Source organism: Simochromis diagramma, unplaced genomic scaffold (genome assembly GCF_900408965.1).
Source record: "Simochromis diagramma unplaced genomic scaffold, fSimDia1.1 OVJJ01000685.1, whole genome shotgun sequence".
Lineage (NCBI taxonomy): Eukaryota > Metazoa > Chordata > Actinopteri > Cichliformes > Cichlidae > Simochromis > Simochromis diagramma.
Genome location: NW_024387477.1, coordinates 10,488,690 through 10,509,632, shown reverse-complemented (window position 1 = coordinate 10,509,632; position 20,943 = coordinate 10,488,690). Strand labels below are relative to the sequence as shown.

At 39.3% G+C, this 20,943-nt stretch overlaps 2 protein-coding genes across 3 annotated transcripts; both read right to left on the bottom strand.

The window, feature by feature from the left end:
* Window positions 1-3,146: 3,146 nt before the first annotated feature.
* On the bottom strand, window positions 3,147-10,966 carry LOC120723870 (neuronal acetylcholine receptor subunit alpha-9-II). 2 transcript variants are annotated; one of them, XM_040015669.1, is made up of 6 exons: window positions 10,370-10,966; window positions 8,659-8,804; window positions 6,741-6,895; window positions 6,306-6,486; window positions 5,606-5,957; window positions 3,147-5,026 (listed from the first exon to the last, which is right to left on the bottom strand). In XM_040015669.1, exons 1-6 carry the CDS (start codon window positions 10,383-10,385, stop codon window positions 4,254-4,256), a joined length of 1,623 nt encoding a protein of 540 aa, XP_039871603.1. In that variant the 5' UTR covers window positions 10,386-10,966; the 3' UTR covers window positions 3,147-4,253. The 2 variants fall into 2 exon arrangements, with proteins under 2 accessions (XP_039871603.1, XP_039871602.1); XM_040015668.1 differs by having other exon boundaries at window positions 8,659-10,966.
* A 252-nt stretch (window positions 10,967-11,218) lies between these two features.
* Window positions 11,219-17,267, bottom strand: ube2ka (ubiquitin-conjugating enzyme E2Ka (UBC1 homolog, yeast)). Its single transcript, XM_040015672.1, has 7 exons — window positions 16,892-17,267; window positions 16,216-16,309; window positions 16,006-16,064; window positions 15,803-15,885; window positions 15,384-15,483; window positions 12,620-12,748; window positions 11,219-12,520 (listed from the first exon to the last, which is right to left on the bottom strand). Exons 1-7 carry the CDS (start codon window positions 16,952-16,954, stop codon window positions 12,446-12,448), a joined length of 603 nt encoding a protein of 200 aa, XP_039871606.1. The 5' UTR covers window positions 16,955-17,267; the 3' UTR covers window positions 11,219-12,445.
* Window positions 17,268-20,943: the final 3,676 nt, after the last annotated feature.

Sequence of the window (20,943 nt, the reverse complement as noted above, 5' to 3'; positions counted from 1 at the left end):
ATTTGTTCCCATTTGTTTAGTTAAATCTACAAAAAAATGCCAACACAAAGCCTTTGAGAGACATAAAATAGTATTTACATACACAAGGTAATTCCCAAAGAGCTATTAGTGGCATGGTATGCAGTGTGCTTAAGGAATTTAAAATAACTGGACAAATAGAGGACAAAATAAGATCTGGCGGACATAAAAAATAAAAAATATCTACAGCAGATGAGCATTACCTGAAAGTCATGGCCTTAAGAATTAGGGAAAAAAAATTCTAGAGAAGAAACAGGACCTGAGAGACGCATCTGGTCTTCATTCTCTGAAATTTCACCAGTGAATGATCTTAATGGTGAGTTACTGTCTCGAAATTACACAAGAACTAGACTGAAAATCAGCAGCAACAGGTCTTATGGATTGATGTTTTGGTACAAATCGTCATGAATATGTAGGGAAGAAGTCTGGAGAAGGTACAAATAGTCAGTGTCTACTCAGAGGCTCTGTCAGAGTTTGGTGTTGGGGATCTTGTCAACATTAATGGAATTATTAATGCAGAAAGGTACTGTCAGATTTTCCAAAATTTGATTGCAATACCTATCTGGAAAGAATCTGATTGCCAATGACTCAATGTTTTCAGCATGATAGTGTTCCTAAATGCACTACAGGTGCAGAAAAAGCATATGTAGTTAGAAAACACACACAGAGGAACACCATCAGTCACGAACTGGACTCCTCAGAGTGCAGACTTCAGCATTATTGGGATCATCTTGACAGAGAACAGAACAAAAGGCTGCCAACATCCAAAGAAGAGCTTTGATTGTCCTTCAAGGCTGGAAAACTACTCCTGAAGACTACTTAAAGAAATGATAAGAAAGCTTGCCAAAAAAAGAGCTGTGGCTGTGTTGGAGAATGAGGATGCTCATACCAATTATGGATTTTCAAGCTCATTAGAATGGCAGCAAGTTTTTACATGCTGCATTCTATTTATGAATACATGTTCCTGTGCAGTGATTTATATTTGCAATATATAAAGAAATAATGAAGACTTTGGCACAGTACTGTTTATCGTATGCCAAATAAATGCAGGTTTTTTGTAACAAACACACTCAAATTTTATTGGTTTATTTATTTATTTGTTTTACATTAGAATGGTAAATCTGCGCTTGACATTTTTATCTACTGTGACCATTAAAGTTTTGGATCTTTCCATTTAATTTTAATAGGCCACCTACAAGGGTGCCAGACAGATTCTGTCTTGAAGGATTTGTATAGTATTCTGTATTTTGACAAAAATGAACAGCTGACAATGCCCCAAAAATGCACCAGATGGGTCACAAGTAACATGTCAGCATTGTCTACATTCAACTGATCGCTTTCTCTGCACTCCGGTTCAAACACTGTGGCCAGAGGTCATGAACATCCATCAGAGATCCTCAGCCTCAGCATCCCTCCCTGCCCATTCATTTGTCATCCAGGGAGCTGTCCATACTTCAAAGAAGACAGGAGTCTACACCATTCATTTTTATAGCTCTGACAATAACCAAGAGGACCATTGTATTTAAATGCAATGACAGAATCCATTTTTTTCTATCACACACTAAATCTGAATCTACTGAGAGCACGTCCAAGTTTACAACACCTCACAATTATTAAACATTTTAAGACACATTACTGTAATTTACCCAGAACAGATCCTCCCTGCTACACACAAATACAATAAATAAAAGTATCCTCCTTTTTTTTCCAAAAGTCGCCCATACAGGATGTAAACTGCTAATTGTATTTGTGGGGTATTTGGTCTTTTGTAATTCCTTTGATGTAAACGATGAATTTACATCAAAGATTAATGATCAATATTTATTATATGTCATTACTTAGCCCTGTGATAAGACTAATGACCGGTACAGGGTGTACCCTGCCTCTCGCTCTGTGACAGGCTTCAGCTCCCTCCTCAACCCTGAAATGGATAAGTAAAAGAAAATCGATGGATGGATGGATTTATGTGTGTAATTTGTGTAAAGCTCTATTAAACAGAAATGGTGCAGTCTTTAAAATGCATTAGATGCATAAAGGCTTTTGTAAAGTGTCTCAAAGTAGTACAAAATGCCATGAAAGCAGTTACTTTTCACTGGTGAAATAACCGTATCACAGTGATCCTCATTTTTGTATTTCTGTTGTTTTGTACAAAACAACCTAAAGATAAATAATGCTTTCAAGTGAAATTGTGCCAGGCTCTTGGTAATTTCCCAAGCATTGTTTCCCAGAGTGCCTGAGCTGCTGAGCCTGCCCAGATTACATGGTTCACCTCTCTCCCCGCTTCACCATGACAATCACTTTGGAGAGGTGGAGGGAAAAAACACAACACTATCTCACCATCTCCATCAAATTCTGTCGAACAGAGCCCACAGAACAATCAAAAGTTATGCCACCTACTGCTAAAACCTTTTTACTTAGAAAATTAATTTAATTATTAGCCTCCAGGTCAATTAAAATTAATGAACTGGTTACAGAATGGAAGTGAGTGAGACACAGAGCTATAGCCACTTGCCATACTCTACCCCAGAGTACCAGAGGAATGAATACTCTCCAAATATTTTTTGCCTCCTCTCAGTAGTGAAGCTATGTGAGCGGGTCTCTGTAGAAGATGAAAAATGAGTGGGGATGCTTCTGAGCTGCAGATCTTGTACACTTCTGTTGCCACATGCAGCTTCAAACAGTAAGCTTTGGGGCATCCGCCACCACTACAATGGTATGCGGGAAGTGAGCGCCCTCTACTGTGAGCTTAAGGTAATGTGAAATTAAAGAATACGACTCATTTTTCTTCATATTTGCAGTTCTTAGCAGGAATAATGAAAACTTATGAGAATGCATACGGAAGAAGAAGCAGCCATCATTTACACGCCTAAATAAGTATATCACAGTGTAATTTTACTAAAGTGCAAGTTTATTTCAAAGTGTTGGCCCAAGGCTCTAATGTTGTCCAAAGTTATTAAAACTTATCAGTGGGCATTCATTGTGCCAGTTGACATAATGCATCGCTGCATTCAGCTTGAGTGTTGTAGTGTGTATTTTAATTTCATCCCTGAACTGAAACAAACTAGGACATTTATAAAGTAAACTGAGATAGACCAGTTATTGCTTTGAGGAAGTATTAAACTATAGAATTGCCATAATACGTCTTCTATTTATTATGGTGAGAACTCTGGGAGACTATTTCCATGTAAAATGTAGTATGAGTAACTGTATTGTTCAGCAAAAATGCAAATAATTTCAATTATACAAGGCTCAGAAAATTCATACAATTATTTGCATTCAACCTCTTATTGATTGCTTTTCATTTTTCCTGCATTCCTTTTGCCCTTACCTCTTTTATTTCTTCCTTTTCTACTTGGCTTTCCAGTGTTCAGGCATGCACACACACACAAACACATTCACTTGACTTTCAAAGTTAAAGGGATGGGCCTTCGGGAGAACGGGGGTGTCAGAGAGCGCACATTGTGTTACATAATTGATGCTCCATATTACCTTACATCCTGACGGCCCTGGCTGTGCTACAAACAAAGCTTGCTCATTAACTATTCACTGGATGATTTTGAACAGAAAAATGATTCTGCCGATCAGGAGCTAGCACTGGCGCTGCGTCTCTCGGCCCCAGGCGTCTGATTACACAGTTGTGAATAAGACATGTGCCGTCTCCACCGGTCATATTTTAACTTGACAGCTGATCCCCTCACATGTATTTAATGGTCAAATGATGAAGTACTCCTACATCAAAGGTATGATTGATGGAGGCTGTAGCGAGCTACACATTGAGATGCTATAGACTGTATAGCTGACAAAGTAGTAAAATCGAATGTATTAACGAGATGAAGTAAACTGAAAGCAATGAGTTACGAACTGTGGTTTCAATAGATCTGTTATTTGGCATTGCCTGCACATACTGAATGTGTCATGGTCTGGCTCATTTTGTTGCGTTTTAGATCAACAACAAAAAACTTATATCACTATGTACAGTACATGAAATCATTATGTGTTGAAGACATAATAGGTTAAACATATTTTTAAAGGTAAGGAATGCAGAGTGGCTTGAATGCATGTGGACAAAACAATGAATGAAAGCTGAAATTTGTTTTCGATGATTAATAAAGAAAAGCTGGAAAGTTCACATTTGTTTGATTGTCCCATTTGTTTATAAAAAAAGGAAAATAATCCCAATTGACCTTCTGTATAAATATGCAAATTTAAAAAAAATCTGTAGAACCACAGTTTGGTCATGGTGCCTTACCGATGATGAGGATGCTCATGAGGAAAACCATGATAAAGAAAATCCACATGAAGAATCTGTCCATGACCTTAGCTATCTTTTTCCATTCTGCCCCCTTGGCGCACGTGGCTCTCTGCTCTCTAAAACAGTTTGCTATGTACTCAACATTGCGCACTAGCTTAGTGTCCATACCAGCGAAGCCACTGCCATGGGTGCAGAAGACACAGGGGCCAAAGGTTACAGTGGGACCCTGAGGTAGAGGCTTTTTATCCTCAGGGCAGCAGGGAATCTTCTGGTCCTCAGAACAATACAGCACCTTATGGTCTTCTTTATAGTAGTCGTTTATCTGAATTTTACCATTAGAGCTTTCATACTTTCCGGGTTCAAAAGTAGATATGTGGGCGCTCTCATCTCTGGTGATGTGGTGCTGAACTCTTGGATGTTGCTGCAGCTTGGAGCTCTGGGATCTGGGATACTTGTCGCTATGCCGGTCCTCTCGGCTACTTTGCCTACCAGGTTTACCATTTGAATGAATGTGAGTGTTGAACTGCTGGTGACGGACTTCGTCCTGGGTGGAGCGAGAAGACGAAGAGGAGGCAGAGGCACAGTTCTCACCCACTTCATATACAAAACAAATCTTTGACATGTAGTCAATGATGAGGACTTTTGCCCAGTGTGGAACTGGTTTGGCCTCCACACCACAGAAGTGAATGTTCATGATGAAGATGGTGAGAGATGTGGAGGCTGTGACCATTGTCATAGTGGCGATATAGTACTTCCCTGTGTAACAGGAAGGAACAAAAAACAGATGGAAGACAAGTCCATGACCATTAACACACTGTAGGTACTAGAAGGTGGCCCGACATCATTATTAAACCCTATGGATTAGCATTGGGATGTCACTCAAGTTCATATGCATATGAAAGCAGACGAGCAAATACTTTTTGTTCACATTTAAAAATTTCCAACTCCAGGTCAGATTATAGGGTGTGCTATAAATATTTGGACATGTTCGTCCTGTAACATATGGAATGTCATCTTCTCCAGCATGTACACCTGCCTCTCATTCAGTGTCTGCCCCTGTGACCCTTTTAAAGGTTAAAGGTGTAACCTTGTGCTATGCTACATTGCTACATAGATAAATATGGCCCAAGTTTTAACAGTAAAATTCCTAAGGGTACCTTTAATTTGAAAACTAAAAACATACCAATGCATCACTAGATCATAGGTCATTTTTGGACCATGCATGCCTGTACGATTTCTGGTATATTTTTTTTAATTATAGAGTGACAGAAACATAAACCATGCAACAAAAACAAGTTATTAAATATATTTCTAAAAAAACCAAAACCTTCTTACCTATGAGAGGCACACTTTCTGAGGGCGGCATGCTCTCAGCCACCATGAGCTGGAACACCGTTAAAGCTAGAAGAACTGTCACCCCCAGGGAAACCTTTTCCCCAGAGTCTGCAGGCAGATAGAAGCCCAGAGGGGCCAAGAAGGAGATGAGGAAGCAGGGGAGGAGGAGGTTGAAGATGTAAAAGGAGGAGCGACGCTGCAGGAGTACTGTATAGGTGATGTCTGGATACGGGTCAGAGCAACAACCGTACATTATTACATTCTTGGTGGCCGGCATTCCACGGCACTCCCACTCAACATTTTCCACAAAGTCTGACAGGTCACCGCTGTCCATGCCCATAATGATGTCTACCTGGAAATAGAGAGCAGGGACACATTTACTGAGAAAAACGTTATGTGTACGTATACACAGATGTATGATGACAAATACAATGAGCAATGTGTACCTGATCTACATGTCAAAAAGGTCAATCTCAGTTACTCTCTGATCTAACACAGAGGCCAGAGTCACAGCAAGAGCTGGGTCTTGTGTTATTTAACCATTTTAAGTGGCCTGGTAAATTTAGGTGACCCAGATTGCCACTATCCTGAAAGGAAATGTAAGCTACACAGACTCAATATGGGTTTATCCTCCACAGCATGTTGTTCCATCTACATTTTGTTAAACAAGGTATGGTAGATGGGCAGTATTTCTCCAGACCTGGTTGCCATTGTAAGTCCAGGAACCAAAGGTGAGGTTACACTCCTGGCTGTCAAAGGGGAAGTAGGAGACGTCCACCACGCAGGAGCTTTTGGTGATGGCAGGAGCATCCCAGGTTATCTCCCCATTGTAGCGCAGCCTCACGTTGGTGTCCATGGGCCCAGAGAAATCATCGTCAGCTCTAGAGGAGGAAAACAAGTTGAGACCAACTGGCAAGTCATGTGTGTGATTTGGTTAAACAGTGGTCAGATTCAGCGTCTTCTGTTGCTAATTGCTAGTATTTATAATCTCACAAGTAGTCTTTAAAGATAACCATGTAGTCTTTAAACATTGTGAATAAACGTTATATTGAATTATAATATAAGAGACATTAATGGCAGCAAGAAGATTTGTCCACATTCTGCATTCCTGGAAAATTCATCTATGTGAGCATACTTATTATAGAGGACGAGGTCAGGCCTCCACACCAGGCTGCTAGGGATGTGGATCACATCCAGTCCATCATAGTCCTCCTTATTCCACTTCAGGTAAGCGTCATGCCACGTCTGCCTAATCCACAGGTAGGCAATCAGCACCTGGTTCCTTTCATCCTACAGTCACAGTCATACTAGTCACAAAAAAGGACCTGCAAATGTATGCAAACACAAACTAGCATGCAACCGTTTTGGTGCCTCTGGGAGAATTTGTTTTTGATTACTTTAAGTGTGAAGATATTAAAAAAAAAACACACACACACACACACAACGATCCCTGCAGCTCATAATGCTAAATTAAATGTTATTGCACCGATCATTTCAATTTATAATTTATACTACATGAAAATAATAAGAAACTGACAGAAAAAAGAGGAACTGTGGTATTTGCCTCATTGACGTATATCACACCTTGCAGAAGCTTTATTGCCAGCTTCTTCATTTAGAAATTCTCTATTATAGTTACACATTGCTTAGAGTTCTGGGATATTTTTAGACCATGTGACATAGTGCATGCTAGCAATCTGCAAGAATGACATGACCACTGATGGTCATGTCATGGCAGTTGTGAAAAACACCAGCTACAGCTTGTTTTTCCTTTAGTAGTTTGTGGTGAGTTTTGAGGCCTGTTTATGGTTACCGTCCTCTGACAGGATATGGCCTTATTTTAGTTTTATATTCTTGACTCTTGCAGCGTGTGCATATTGCTGTCATATAACCCAAAGCCTAACATTAAATACTTCCTCTATTTTTCCATCAAAGATACCTTTGATAACTTTGAATTTCTCTCAGCATCTTCACTCAGATGCTTAGAAGAACTAATTGTTGATGAGTGGTTACAGTTACCAGTTAACACTAGACTCCCAATGTCAAATCCACAACTGCTAAAAACTTTTAAGGTCTATAAGAGGTTATGAATTTCTGCACATGCCTCAGTTACTGTGTCTTATAACTGTATATCTACACACAACAGACAGTAAGAAAAAAATCCCTCTTGATCTTCTTGGTTCACTGCTCATCAACACCAGGTGGACAAACACAAAGCCTCACAGTGGCTGAAATCCAGACCCGTCTGTCAATATCAGGTGGATGAGCACAGTACAGGAGGTTGGGGGAACACATAACCGCTTTGGTAACAGGACACTCCAGGGTGCACACACACTCATTTGCTGTCTGGCTCGCATCAGTTTCTTCCAAAGTATGACAGAGTGACGACAACAAATGCCCAGATATTATATGGAAACATTACATTCAGCAGCTGGTTTTGTGTCTTCAACTACGCACGCCCAAACCCACACTCACTCCACAGTGAATTAGCAATTCACTGTGGAGTGAGTGACGCAGCACTGAACCCAAACAGGAACCTGACCCAGCCGTGTAAGCCACCAGCCGGTCAATTTGTACAATAGGAGGTCATGGAAAACGTTAAGAATAAAAGGTCTGTTCACCTCCATGTTTTCCTTCATGCTGGGCTCAGTGTCAAGTTAAAAAACTCAGTTCTTTGCATTTGCATGTTTTCTGCTAAATCGATGTCAGTTTTACTGCAGTGTGGCTAATGTATTGGCAAATACATTATATGCCAACTATTGACTGCACAGTAATGCTGTAAGCAGAACACGCTATTCGTGATTACCATATATTATTCAACATACATAAATCAGATGCTGATGCCCCGTTTGTGTGCATGAATCACCTTAACCGCTAAAACAGAAAGTGTATTTTTAAGTTTCTGCAGCTAGACTATTTAAAAGAAATGCTATGACTCTCAGTGAGGTGTTTAATTTTAGTCGTGGACATAATTAACCTCTTCCATTTATAACTCGCCTTTAGCCAGAATGCGTCGCACACGAAACAAGACTTGCTGATGAACGAGCACGCACCATGTCTTTGATTTGAGAGAGGGTGACCTGCAGGGTGACGTTGAGGGCTCTGTCTGTGTCGTCCACAGGCCGCAGGGCACTGGAGTAGTTCTCCATCAAATCATTCAGGAGTTTCTGGGCATAGTGACCCTGAGCAGAGTGAATCACTGAGAGGAGACACAAGTGGTCATCTGTCAACATGCAGAAGGTTAAATTAGCTCCTTCTAGTCACAAATGATTGGTTTACTTTTTCTTGCCGTTTGTTAAAACAATACATTTTAAGGCCACGTGAAGAAAATAATTTAAACTATTATAGGTGGTAAAAGTGCAAGCATTTGTGACTTTATACAGTTATGAAAAATAATGTAAACCTGAGTTAAATGATATAATCTAGTCTAATGAATTAAAAGCAAAATGGAGAGGTCTCTTTTTTTTCCCAAAGGAAGACAGGCTTAAGTTTGACTCACCTTTGGGAAGCAGCATCACCAGAAAGATTATTGGGAACATTGCTAGCAAGCCTCTTGGTAACTAATAACTCCAAAGAAGAAATTAAAGGTGGCCTCGACAAGTAATCTAACAGTTCTTGGTTTCATTCCTCAAGATCTACATGATGAGCGTTCAACCCCAGTTGAACTCAGATGCAGATAGCAGCGAGCTGTTTCCTCTGGCCGTCTTTGCTGTAAGGCCAGCACCTAATGTTTGGCAGGGGAGGCAGCATGTCTGCTGACTGAGACACGGAATAAAACTCCAGCTATCACATAGCAGCAGCAGACCAAGAGAAACAGGATGCCCACGAATCATCGCCTCACCACACAAGGGGCTATTCGCCTGTGAAGTCAGGTGGGGTACTGGTCTGCTCCTGCAACATGCTGCTGTTATGTCAACGGAGGAAAGATGGGAATTTGAAATTCAGGGGATTGTAAATCTATCATTCAATCAAGCAAAGTACAGATTGGCAGCAAATCTTTGAAATTAATGAAAGGCATAATGAAAAAGTGAGAAGTAGCATTTTTTCAACTGGAATCGACTTCATAAAAAATGAACATTTCATATCAGCTGACTGAACCTAAAGTAGCAGGTTTTGTAAGGCCCAGGCTTTTAAATAGGAAAGGCATACTCATTTTAATTTAAACAATTATTTACAATACAAATATAAAAATACATTTTTCATCATTAATTAGAGAAAAATATGCATGTTTATTATAACACTCTTGAAATGCTTGTGATTGGGGTGATGTTAGTGTGCATCTATTCCCCACAATTAACAAAGTGTCACCTTTCACATTACAGCTGAGGGATTTCCTTTAGCTTCATATATCACACTGGTAATGTCTTATTGGAATTTGATGCAATATGGCCCTTTTCCAGAAAGATGGCAGCCACACAAAGCACAGCACAGGGCTTTTATACACCACGAAAAGAAACCCCTGCAGTTTCTGCTGAAAGTACATGCTCACAGTGGAAACACTACTCTTAACTCGCTGAAACACCGCGTCAGGATGTTAAAAGCTGTGCGCTTTAGTTTTGCCATGATAAAATATTTAATAAGGCCTTTTGCTTCCCATGCACCTGAATATTACACCGATCATCATCTATGGCAGAACGGCTGACAGAAAAGTGACGCAGCTGCGGTGAAATCAGCCGCTTTGAACCCTTCAGGACTTTAGTAAGGCAGCGAGTTATTAAAATGACACAAAATAAAGTAACACAATGATTATCTCAGTGCCATTACCTGAGCCAGGAAGCATACTATTTCGGTGTCACGTATTCAGATTAGAGCAGCTCCGTCGATTAGGGGATGTTATAAAAAGTTCCAGATGGTAGATGCGAGAGACACGTCAGCTTTTAATGAAAGGATAGAAAATGAGCTTTGGCTATTTAGGATGCCTGAGGCTGGTTTACTGTGCAGTGAATGCTGTACAGTTAAATCTACAATATCCCCTTTGGATTACAATACAAATATCAGAGGTTGCTTTTTTCTTGTCTTTGTGGTGCAAATGTGCAGGCTGAAACAGCCCTCAGATTACTGCCAGGGTTTCTTGGATAGGTTCAACATGGCACAACATGGTACCAAGCAGGCCACCTGTTATCTGCACTATGAAAAAGATGCTCTGAATATTATCAGAATTCCGGCATCCTTTTGCTTGTTGAAGATCTGACTGCACAGAAAATTTACCTTCTTGAGCAAGGACAAATGATCTATAATACTAATGCCCAAAACACTGAAAATTGAATTTCAGCATGGAACTTGAATCCCTGTAATTACATTTCTATTATATGACATTAGTATAGCAATTTTAGTGGCTCAGTCTAGTTTTTATTCAAATTCACACAAAGCAAAAGAAATGTTCAAAATGCCACAGATGATTGAAAAAAAATCCATTAAAAACTGAACTTCACATTACTGTCAAGTGGTGTGCGTGAGAGAGGCAACACAGAAAGGACAGAGGGTGGATTAATTTACACAGACTTCAATATTTTATTTACAGATGAATCATTGACATTTTATCTGTTGGCCTAGGTAGGTTGATGCTATATTTTTCTATCATTTTGAACCATTTTTTTTTTTTTTTTTTTTTTAATCCAGACTTGTGACAGGTTGTGTTACTGCTGAATGTGTTTATTTTCTCTCCGTTTAAAAACAAGAATCAAAATGTATTCCTGTAGAAGTCATATCCAAATAAAACACGATTTTTTTCTAAAAAAAAAAAAAAAAAAAAATGTGGGGGTAAAGGAAGAAAGGAAGTAAGCCAAATGAAGAACAGGTTGTGAGGACAGTAACTGAAGATTTCCTGGATTTTGGGTCAATTGCCAACAGCTGAAGAGGGTGAAACATGGCATGAAAATGAATATGGCTACTGTGTGAACACCTTTTGACACTTGATGAACTGATTTCTAGAACACGGAATAAGCTGATGCACATATTCTGCGTTTACTTTGTTGCATTTTGTGACTTTCCCCTCAGTTTTATGTCCAATTAAAGCACTGTTATTGCCCTGAAAACTCCCACAATATAACAAATATGTCTATGATTGTAATTAGATACTTCCAGTAACTTATTCTCAAAATCCTAATATTACACCTCAAATTATAAATTCTCTGTTCAGCAATCTATGCTGTTAGAAATGACGCCAACATTACTAAGTTTTTATTTTGGGATAGTGAAGGGATTAAGGTATGGTTTGGAAACAGTGCAAGAAAGTTTTGACCGAGTCTCCAATTTAAAAAGTTCAAAATCTCAGCTTAATCCTTGTCCAGAAAAAACAGCCCAAAAGTGCGTTAAATCAGGACCAGGTCCAAAAGAGCCCCTCCCCTAAATGGCTTGACTCTCTCCCACCAAAGTTTTCACAAATTAAAGTAAAATGCACTGCATAGGCAAGGATAAGCTGCTGTCAGCTGCTTCTTGCACAGAGCCAGTAAGAGCTGGGAGATTGGCGGGTGTGGGCGGGGTCTTAAGTCTGGCATTTGCTTCAAAGGTGGTGAGGTGTGATTGAATTTCTGATTGTAGCTCTGAGTGGAATGTTGAATGAATTCAGAAACCAGAGATAAGAGCTCACAGAGCGGCTGATTGGAGTGTTGTACAGCAGATGGTGACGTGTGCAGATGAGAGATGAAACACAGAGGGGATAAAGGCGGGGCTGGAGAAGAGGACGAGTGTAGATGTGAGGAGTCCACTTTAAAACAGAGGGTACATTAAGGGAAGAGACGCCTTCAGACAGTGGGAATTCGAGAGAGAGAGAGAGGGGATGTGTTTGGTAGGAAGGAGAGATTGGGATTAAGTGGAAGATGAAGGAGGTGCCAGAAGTACTCAGTTACTGAGCAGCAGCTCTGTCGCCGTCTCCACATCCCAGGATTTCGACGACAATGCCACTATTACTGCATTCTGCGGAGGAAAACAAAACCAGTCACACATGCTGATTTATTCTGCGAGAGTTTCACATTGCGATTCAAAGCAGGAGAGACAAGATTTCGAGACGCTTACTTTTTCAAAGCCCATGGCACAGAGTTTGTCTATTTTGCGTGTGTACTCCGGACTGGAGACGGGAGCGCCTGCGTAGACGTGAGACCAGAGTCTCGCTGTCTGTTTAAACATCTCTGGATTCTGCTTGTACTGCGCGGTAAAAACAAATGGAAAAAACAGCTTTACATTTGTATTAAAATAATGCACACCACCCTCCATAACAGAAACTCTTGTATATAGGGTCATCAATGCCAAGAGAAGAATTATCTAGATTTGAAACATTTAAAAAGCACCATGTTGGCATTGTGTTAAGAAATTAAATATTCAGTGTCACAATTAACATATATTTTGGGGCTAGTGCAATAGTCACTCTTCTGTACACAACAAATTACTAACATGATAATTCAGGGCCAGAGGAAGTGGTAGAGCTGTACTTTGCCAGGTAGCCAATTCTGCCAAGCGCTCTGTTTCCATGCTGTGTAGGCATTATTCAGCTGAAATTTAGAGTGTAGATTTCTCATCACTATAAACTATTAACAACGAAGCTGCTAAGTGAATAAGACATTAGACGCAGGTTCCTGTTAATACAATTTCTTTTATTTCTTGTTTGGGGTGGGGGGGATTGGAAACTTTTGGTAATACCCAACAATGGTGAGGACATTTATCTCTTGCTCTCTAGAGGATCCATATCAATACTTGCAAAAATGCATTTTCAGCATTTACCTCAAACAGCAAGAAAACAACTTCTCTTTGAAGCTAATCCAACTAACATGTAGAGGATTGTTGCTGGTGAGGAGAGCCAGGTCCCTAGCTATGAAGTTTCAGTTTCTAAAGTCGATTTAGGTTAGCAGAAGTATGATCAGGATGCCCGTCCTTTTAGGTGTGTGTACTGACAATCACCAAGTTATGTCTCCCGGGGCCACCAGCATAATCATTTGCCATCAGCTCTGCTTACTAGACTTCTTTCTCTGCCAGTTCCACTTCCTCAAAATTGAAGGTTAAGCACCTCTATCAAAATAGAAGCATTCGAGTATGCACCACAGTGCAAAGGTGAAGGAGGCAGGAGTGTAGTCATGATGAAGCAGCGCAGTATGTCACGCTTTTTTCAAGCAATACAATAATTCTAATCTCATGAATAAAATCGAAAAAACAAAAAAAAACAAAAAACAAGACCACAAACTTCACGTCTGGTGAATGTTAAAACATGATTATTATTAAAATCGTTTGATGCAATTGTGGCTGGTAGATGGGTCGGGTAATAAAATACATACAGGGAGCGCATTCATATCCCTTTAACACGCTTTGACGAGTCACCTATCCCACATGGTAATATGATTCTTGAAAGTTTACCCAGATGCACTTTAGAAGTTTTCTTTAGTCATAAACAATTTCAGGGAACTGATACTTCCGTTACTGTACATCACAGAAATTAATCTTTGCCATTGAAACTGGTGTACTATAAGGGACGATCAACTTTGAAACACTTTAGTGTAAACTTAGAAAAACTCACTGTTGTGATATACATATCAAAAACATTTATACCACTCCTCTTATTTAACCTCATTTCATTACTTTGTTTCTCATTGGAGTGCATTTTGTTCACCAAAGGATAAATTAACTGTACAAGTGATTAGTAACAGTAGGTTTAGTAATATGCTCAGAGTAGGATTACATTTGTTAACTAGAAAAGCTATTAACTATAAAACTGGAATAGCTGGTGAAGGAACATACCTTCCAAAGATTATAGGCTGGATGCCATTGCTACACTGATTACTAGAAAATGAAATCTTTTAAAATAAAAAGACAAGACACTGCCCACTAACCTCTCACAGGATAATGCATTTCCTACACTTAAAAAAATAACTGCGATCAACTTTGAAGGGATCAACTGCCAAGTTTTACAGGGTTTGGCTGCCATTTTCCTTGTATGGGAAGAATAAAAGTATTTGATACAAAGCCAAAATAATGTAAAGTCCAAGGGCTTGGGAGGCCTTTTTTCCCTCCTTTTCTCTAAAAAATCCCAGTAAATTACAGAGTATTAGGGCCACATTAAGAAAATACCATTTTGAGAAAAAACAAAGCCTAAATGTGGAGATTAGAGCATGGCTGCTATACCCTCTACAAGGTGGATTAGAGAGTTAGTGAAATCATATTACAGAATCAGTTACACAAAATTTTCTTTCAGCACATAAACAAAAAGAAATCTCCACATTTTGACTTTTTTTCTGGAGACAATTTCATTTCTTCTTAAAATTTTGACTGTATTCCCAAAATGATCATGTTTTATAATACTCTGTTTTTGGCAGCAAACTTTATTTACTATGACAACCAAAAAAGAAACTAAACCTACATGCAGTATTGGTATACCACTGAACATTGCTCAACCAGTAAGAAAACACCAAACTGTGTATTTGAGGGAAGAATCCAGGGCTTCAAACTGTAAAGCTAACACAAGTGGCTAAAAACAAAACTGATATATTCTGAACACACTCTGCACTGCAAGTGATCAGAAGGTGCAGAATCAACCAGGCCTCAAAGTACGTAGCTAAATAGTTAAATAGAACGCTACAAAATTACACAATGACCCCACATTTTTTCAATTTTCAGTATAAATAACATACTGCATATATATCAGCCAGATTACAGCAATACTGTAGTACTGTTAGTCACTATGAGGCACGTCTGTAGTATGGTATACATGTGAATACATATTTAGTAACAATTGCTAGTAGAGATGCATCATGTTCAAGCAGGAAAATAAGTGAAAACATAAATACACACCCACCTGATTAGCTACCACAGCATCCTGTGGATCATCTGGTTCTGCGGCTGCCAGTAAGGCTTGTAATGACAAGAGAACTGTCCTCAGTGTCATAGCTGCTGCCCTGAAATGACATGCACGCCGTTTTTAAAGCAACCACTATTCATAGTACCTATACACTGTGGCCTCTGACACTTGCAAGTTTTCTTAGAAGGCCTAAATATTATGACTAAAAAAAATGTATTAAACAATCTTTTATTTAATCCTATTTATATCTAGTCATTTTCCCAAAATTACCACCCAAAAGCTTTGTGCTAATGTTCAACTGTTGATCATGTAGACATTAGAAGCAACCTGCAGTTGGCCTTAAATTTCACAAAATATTTCATAATGGATGTCTGACAGATGAAGAATGTCAAGAATCTTGGAGCACATTTACTCACCACTGGTCTTTAAGAATGTCCAGACATATTGCACCTGTGACTGAGCTGATATTGGGATGCCAGATCTTCGTGATAAACCGAACCTGAGATGAGAAAAACGCAGAAGAAAAGCATTGCTGGATTCTTACAGTAAATGAGAACTTCTGAGGGGAATACTTTCAAGAGTATTTCATACTGTATGAGAAGGAGACATTGAGCCCTACCTTGGGTGGATTGAATGGATACGTCTCTGGGATTTTAATTTCTAGTTGATATCTACCTCCTGGAAGAAAATAAGGGGATATCATACAGAACAATTCAAGCATTTAAAGAGTTTGGCAGACTTCAGGATCAACCTTTTCTCAGTGATGATAAATATCACAAAAGTTATGCAGCCATGTATTCACGAGAGCGTGTCCCCCAAAGCTCCTCACCTTCATATGGCGTGTCAGGTGGCCCTGCTATCTCTCCTTTAAGTTCTGTGAAGTTTTCGTCCACCAGATCCACCTTTATCTGGTTTTTGCTAGTCTGAAAGGTGGAAAACCAAATGTGCGTTATGGCTTAAGTAGAAAAGGAAAACGCAAGGTGTTAAGTCACCAAATATAAAACAAGACTATGCAGCACAAGTTAACACCCCCCACAGGCGTTAACTAAAGTTGATCAACTTGTTGCGCAAATCCTTTGGATTTAGGTTTGATATACACACTAATCTAAATAGGGAAGAGCTTGTACAGGGTAAATGTGCAAAGAACACCTTCAATAAAACACGCGGACACCACCTTACACTCTTTGCTATGGCTATCCCGATTAGCTTTACCATCACAGAAGGCATGGTAAGCTACCGAGTACTGCTAGCAACAAGAAGTTGTGGATGATTTAATGCGGTCATGCTTCCAAATTGAAGCAAAAGTTAATTTCTTGGCTTTATCTTCCACGCTGTGGTGTATTAATAACTATCGGCGAGGCTGCTAGCTCAAGCTAGCAGTTCGGTGATTAGCAGTCTGACAGCTGAGCCAGCGACGCGTCACTCTCATTCAGCCCCCGCAGTCACGGAAAGAGGAAAGAAAAGAATTAAAGCCACAGCTTCGAGTGGCAAACATGACAACCCACCTCTTCACTTTTAAGCACTTCCTTGAATTCCCGTTTTATCCTCTGAACTGCGATGTTAGCCATGGCTCACCCGTGTTCCCGTCCGGCTTGGGCCTCGTCGCCGTCCGACCTGACTAACGTAAGCTAAAGCTAGCTTGCTCTGCCTACAGTACCTTTGCACGTTTTAAATACACTCTGAAAAATAACAACAGGAAGGCTGCTGGCCGCCGAGCGCCGTCAGTCCTCGCTATTTATACAAAGTTATAATTCGCCAAAATGTCTCAACGTCTGTCTGTCATCTCAAATGTATAAGAACACAATGGTTGGGGCTACTGAAAACATTTTAATACCAAACTGCATGCAGTCTGGAGGAGAGGGGTCATGTGATCAGTATTGCCATCCCGAATCCCTTCTGCTATTGGTTCATCGGCTTACAATGAATATATTAGGGTGTCCGTGGGGCATTTACGGTTACATTTAATCAGTAAAATGTGATAACTTCCTTTTAGTCAAAATTGACAACTCTGCTGTTGGTAACTATTACTGTTAAAGCACCACATGCAGTATGAAAACTGCCTCTAACACATTACAGAAATGAGGAGGTGTTTTCATCTGATGATCAGAGCAAAGCTCTTATGCATTTTGGCGACACAAACATATGCGTAGAAAAAGTGTAGAAAGAATAAAAAACAAAAATGAAACAACTAAAAGGCCACTGTGGCCATTCAGATGTGATCCTGCTTAGCTGTATTCTAATTCTGCTTTTAGAGTTAGTGGGAAGAAATCCTAAGGATATCAAATTGTGTCAGGAATTAGAATCTCTTAACATTTGGCTTGAGGAAAATAAGCTGTCACTTCATCTGAGGAAGACCGAAAATATTCTTTTTACTAATAACTCAAAACTTAACAAAGTTATAAACCAATCAGTCAAATGTAACTTGTTTGAAATGAGCCCAACGAATAGTCCAAAGTACCTAGGACCATAATTTATCAGAAACAAGATCGTTACATCTTTTGTTTAAAAAAAAAAAAGAAAAAAAAAAAAGTGATTTTTATATAGGAACATTAAAAAATAAATGTTTATTAATGAGAAGGAAAATGCTATGCTCCGTTTTGGTCAAATCGGACTTTCATCATATCTTCAGAAAAGAGTCAAAACCCAGTTAAAATCAGATCAAAATTAACTACTATATTATAGTCTTAAATATCTGCATCAGCAAACCTTTACAGACTAACATGGCTAAATGCTGTAATCAGGGTGGAATACTTATCTTTAATCTTCATGTATAATATTGTATATGTATGTATACAGGGAGTGCAGAATTATTAGGCAAGTTGTATTTTTGAGGAATAATTTTATTATTGAACAACAACCATGTTCTCAATGAACCCAAAAAACTCATTAATATCAAAGCTGAATGTTTTTGGAAGTAGTTTTTAGTTTTAGCTATTTTAGGGGGATATCTGTGTGTGCAGGTGACTATTACTGTGCATAATTATTAGGCAACTTAACAAAAAACAAATATATACCCATTTCAATTATTTATTTTTACCAGTGAAACCAATATAACATCTCCACATTCACAAATATACATTTCTGACATTCAAAAACAAAACAAAAACAAATCAGCAACCAATATAGCCACCTTTCTTTGCAAGGACACTCAAAAGCCTGCCATCCATGGATTCTGTCAGTGTTTTGATCTGTTCACCATCAACATTGCGTGCAGCAGCAACCACAGCCTCCCAGACACTGTTCAGAGAGGTGTACTGTCTTCCCTCCTTGTAAATCTCACATTTGATGATGGACCACAGGTTCTCAATGGGGTTCAGATCAGGTGAACAAGGAGGCCATGTCATTAGTTTTTCTTCTTTTATACCCTTTCTTGCCAGCCACGCTGTGGAGTACTTGGACGCGTGTGATGGAGCATTGTCCTGCATGAAAATCATGTTTTTCTTGAAGGATGCAGACTTCTTCCTGTACCACTGCTTGAAGAAGGTGTCTTCCAGAAACTGGCAGTAGGACTGGGAGTTGAGCTTGACTCCATCCTCAACCCGAAAAGGCCCCACAAGCTCATCTTTGATGATACCAGATGATCTCCACCTCCACCTTGCTGGCGTCTGAGTCGGACTGGAGCTCTCTGCCCTTTACCAATCCAGCCACGGGCCCATCCATCTGGCCCATCAAGACTCACTCTCATTTCATCAGTCCATAAAACCTTAGAAAAATCAGTCTTGAGATATTTCTTGGCCCAGTCTTGACGTTTCAGCCTTGTGTGTCTTGTTCAGTGGTGGTCGTCTTTCAGCCTTTCTTACCTTGGCCATGTCTCTGAGTATTGCACACCTTGTGCTTTTGGGCACTCCAGTGATGTTGCAGCTCTGAAATATGGCCAAACTGGTGGCAAGTGGCATCTTGGCAGCTGCACGCTTGACTTTTCTCAGTTCGTGGGCAGTTATTTTGCGCCTTGGTTTTTCCACACGCTTCTTGCGACCCTGTTGACTATTTTGAATGAAACGCTTGATTGTTCGATGATCACGCTTCAGAAGCTTTGCAATTTTGAGACTGCTGCATCCCTCTGCAAGATATCTCACTATTTTTGACTTTTCTGAGCCTGTCAAGTCCTTCTTTTGACCCATTTTGCCAAAGGAAAGGACGTTGCCTAATAATTATGCACACCTGATATAGGGTGTTGATGTCATTAGACCACACCCCTTCTCATTACAGAGATGCACATCACCTAATATGCTTAATTGGTAGTAGGCTTTCGAGCCTATACAGCTTGGAGTAAGACAACATGCATGAACAAGATGATGTGGACAAAATACTCATTTGCCTAATAATTCTGCACTCCCTGTATGTATAATAACACCAAAAGTACCCCACTGTGCTTTTGTGACTTTTTTGTCAGTTAAACTGCACTGTGCAGCAATCAGACACAAACCCCATTCTGTAGCCACACTGCTTTATCACAGGACACACATGAGAAATATGCATGTTTTTTTAAACAAATAACAGAGAAGTGTTTCATAGTGTTTCATCATACCTGCAAACAGTCACACTAGGGGGCATCATTGCCCCATGAACATCCAGTCTATGAAAAAAACATGTTATAATAAATGCCTTTGTTGTCTTATGAAAAGAAAGCCACTTTTATAAAACTGATTGGTGATTTGAGATCATGTTTTTATTAGATTTTATCGTTATGAGATGTTTTGCACTGGTGTGTTTTCTCATATTTGTTTATTATAAAACATAGAGCTGACGTAATCACTTATGTAAGGTTATAAAAAACTCACACATGCCCTAGCTTCTCACTGCAACAGTCATTAAATCTGTTGCCATTTTACAGTCTTTTAAATATGTAGAAACAATAAAACAAAATAGCTTCACAAAAATAATTCTGAAAATATTGGGATGTTGTGTAAAATGTAAATAAAAACAGAATGCAATGATTTGGCAATATCCGACGTTTAAACTGAGACACTTTACAATTTTGTGAAAATGCAACAAGTCCCAAAAAGTTGGGAGAGTGACAACAAAAGGCCAGAAAAATAAGTGGTACCACTAAGAAACAGGTAGAGAAACATGATACAACTGTTTAACTTCATTGGCAACAGTTAAGTAACATGACTGGATATAAAAACAACATCTTAAAGTGGCAGTTTCTCAGAAGTAAAAATGGGTAGAAGTTCCCCACTCTGGAAAAGAACTGTGATTACAAATTGTGGCACAATTTCAGAATATTTTTCCTCAAGGTAAAATATAGAAAGTTTTGAATATCTACTGATCTATACTACATATCATCAAAAGATTCAGAAAATTTGGAGAAATCCCTATGTGCAAGAGACAAGACCCGTGATCTTCACATATCCAATAGTATTGTATTGTTGTCAGCACTCAGTTTAAAAAGCCTGCATCTCATATGGTATGGAAGTGTATTAGTGCATATGGAAAAGTACCATCAAACAAGAAAGGTATATACAGTTTTACGGCAACATATGATCCCGTCCAGATGACGTCAGGCCTTGTATATTTCAGCAAGACAATGCTAAACTTTAAACTGGATGATTTC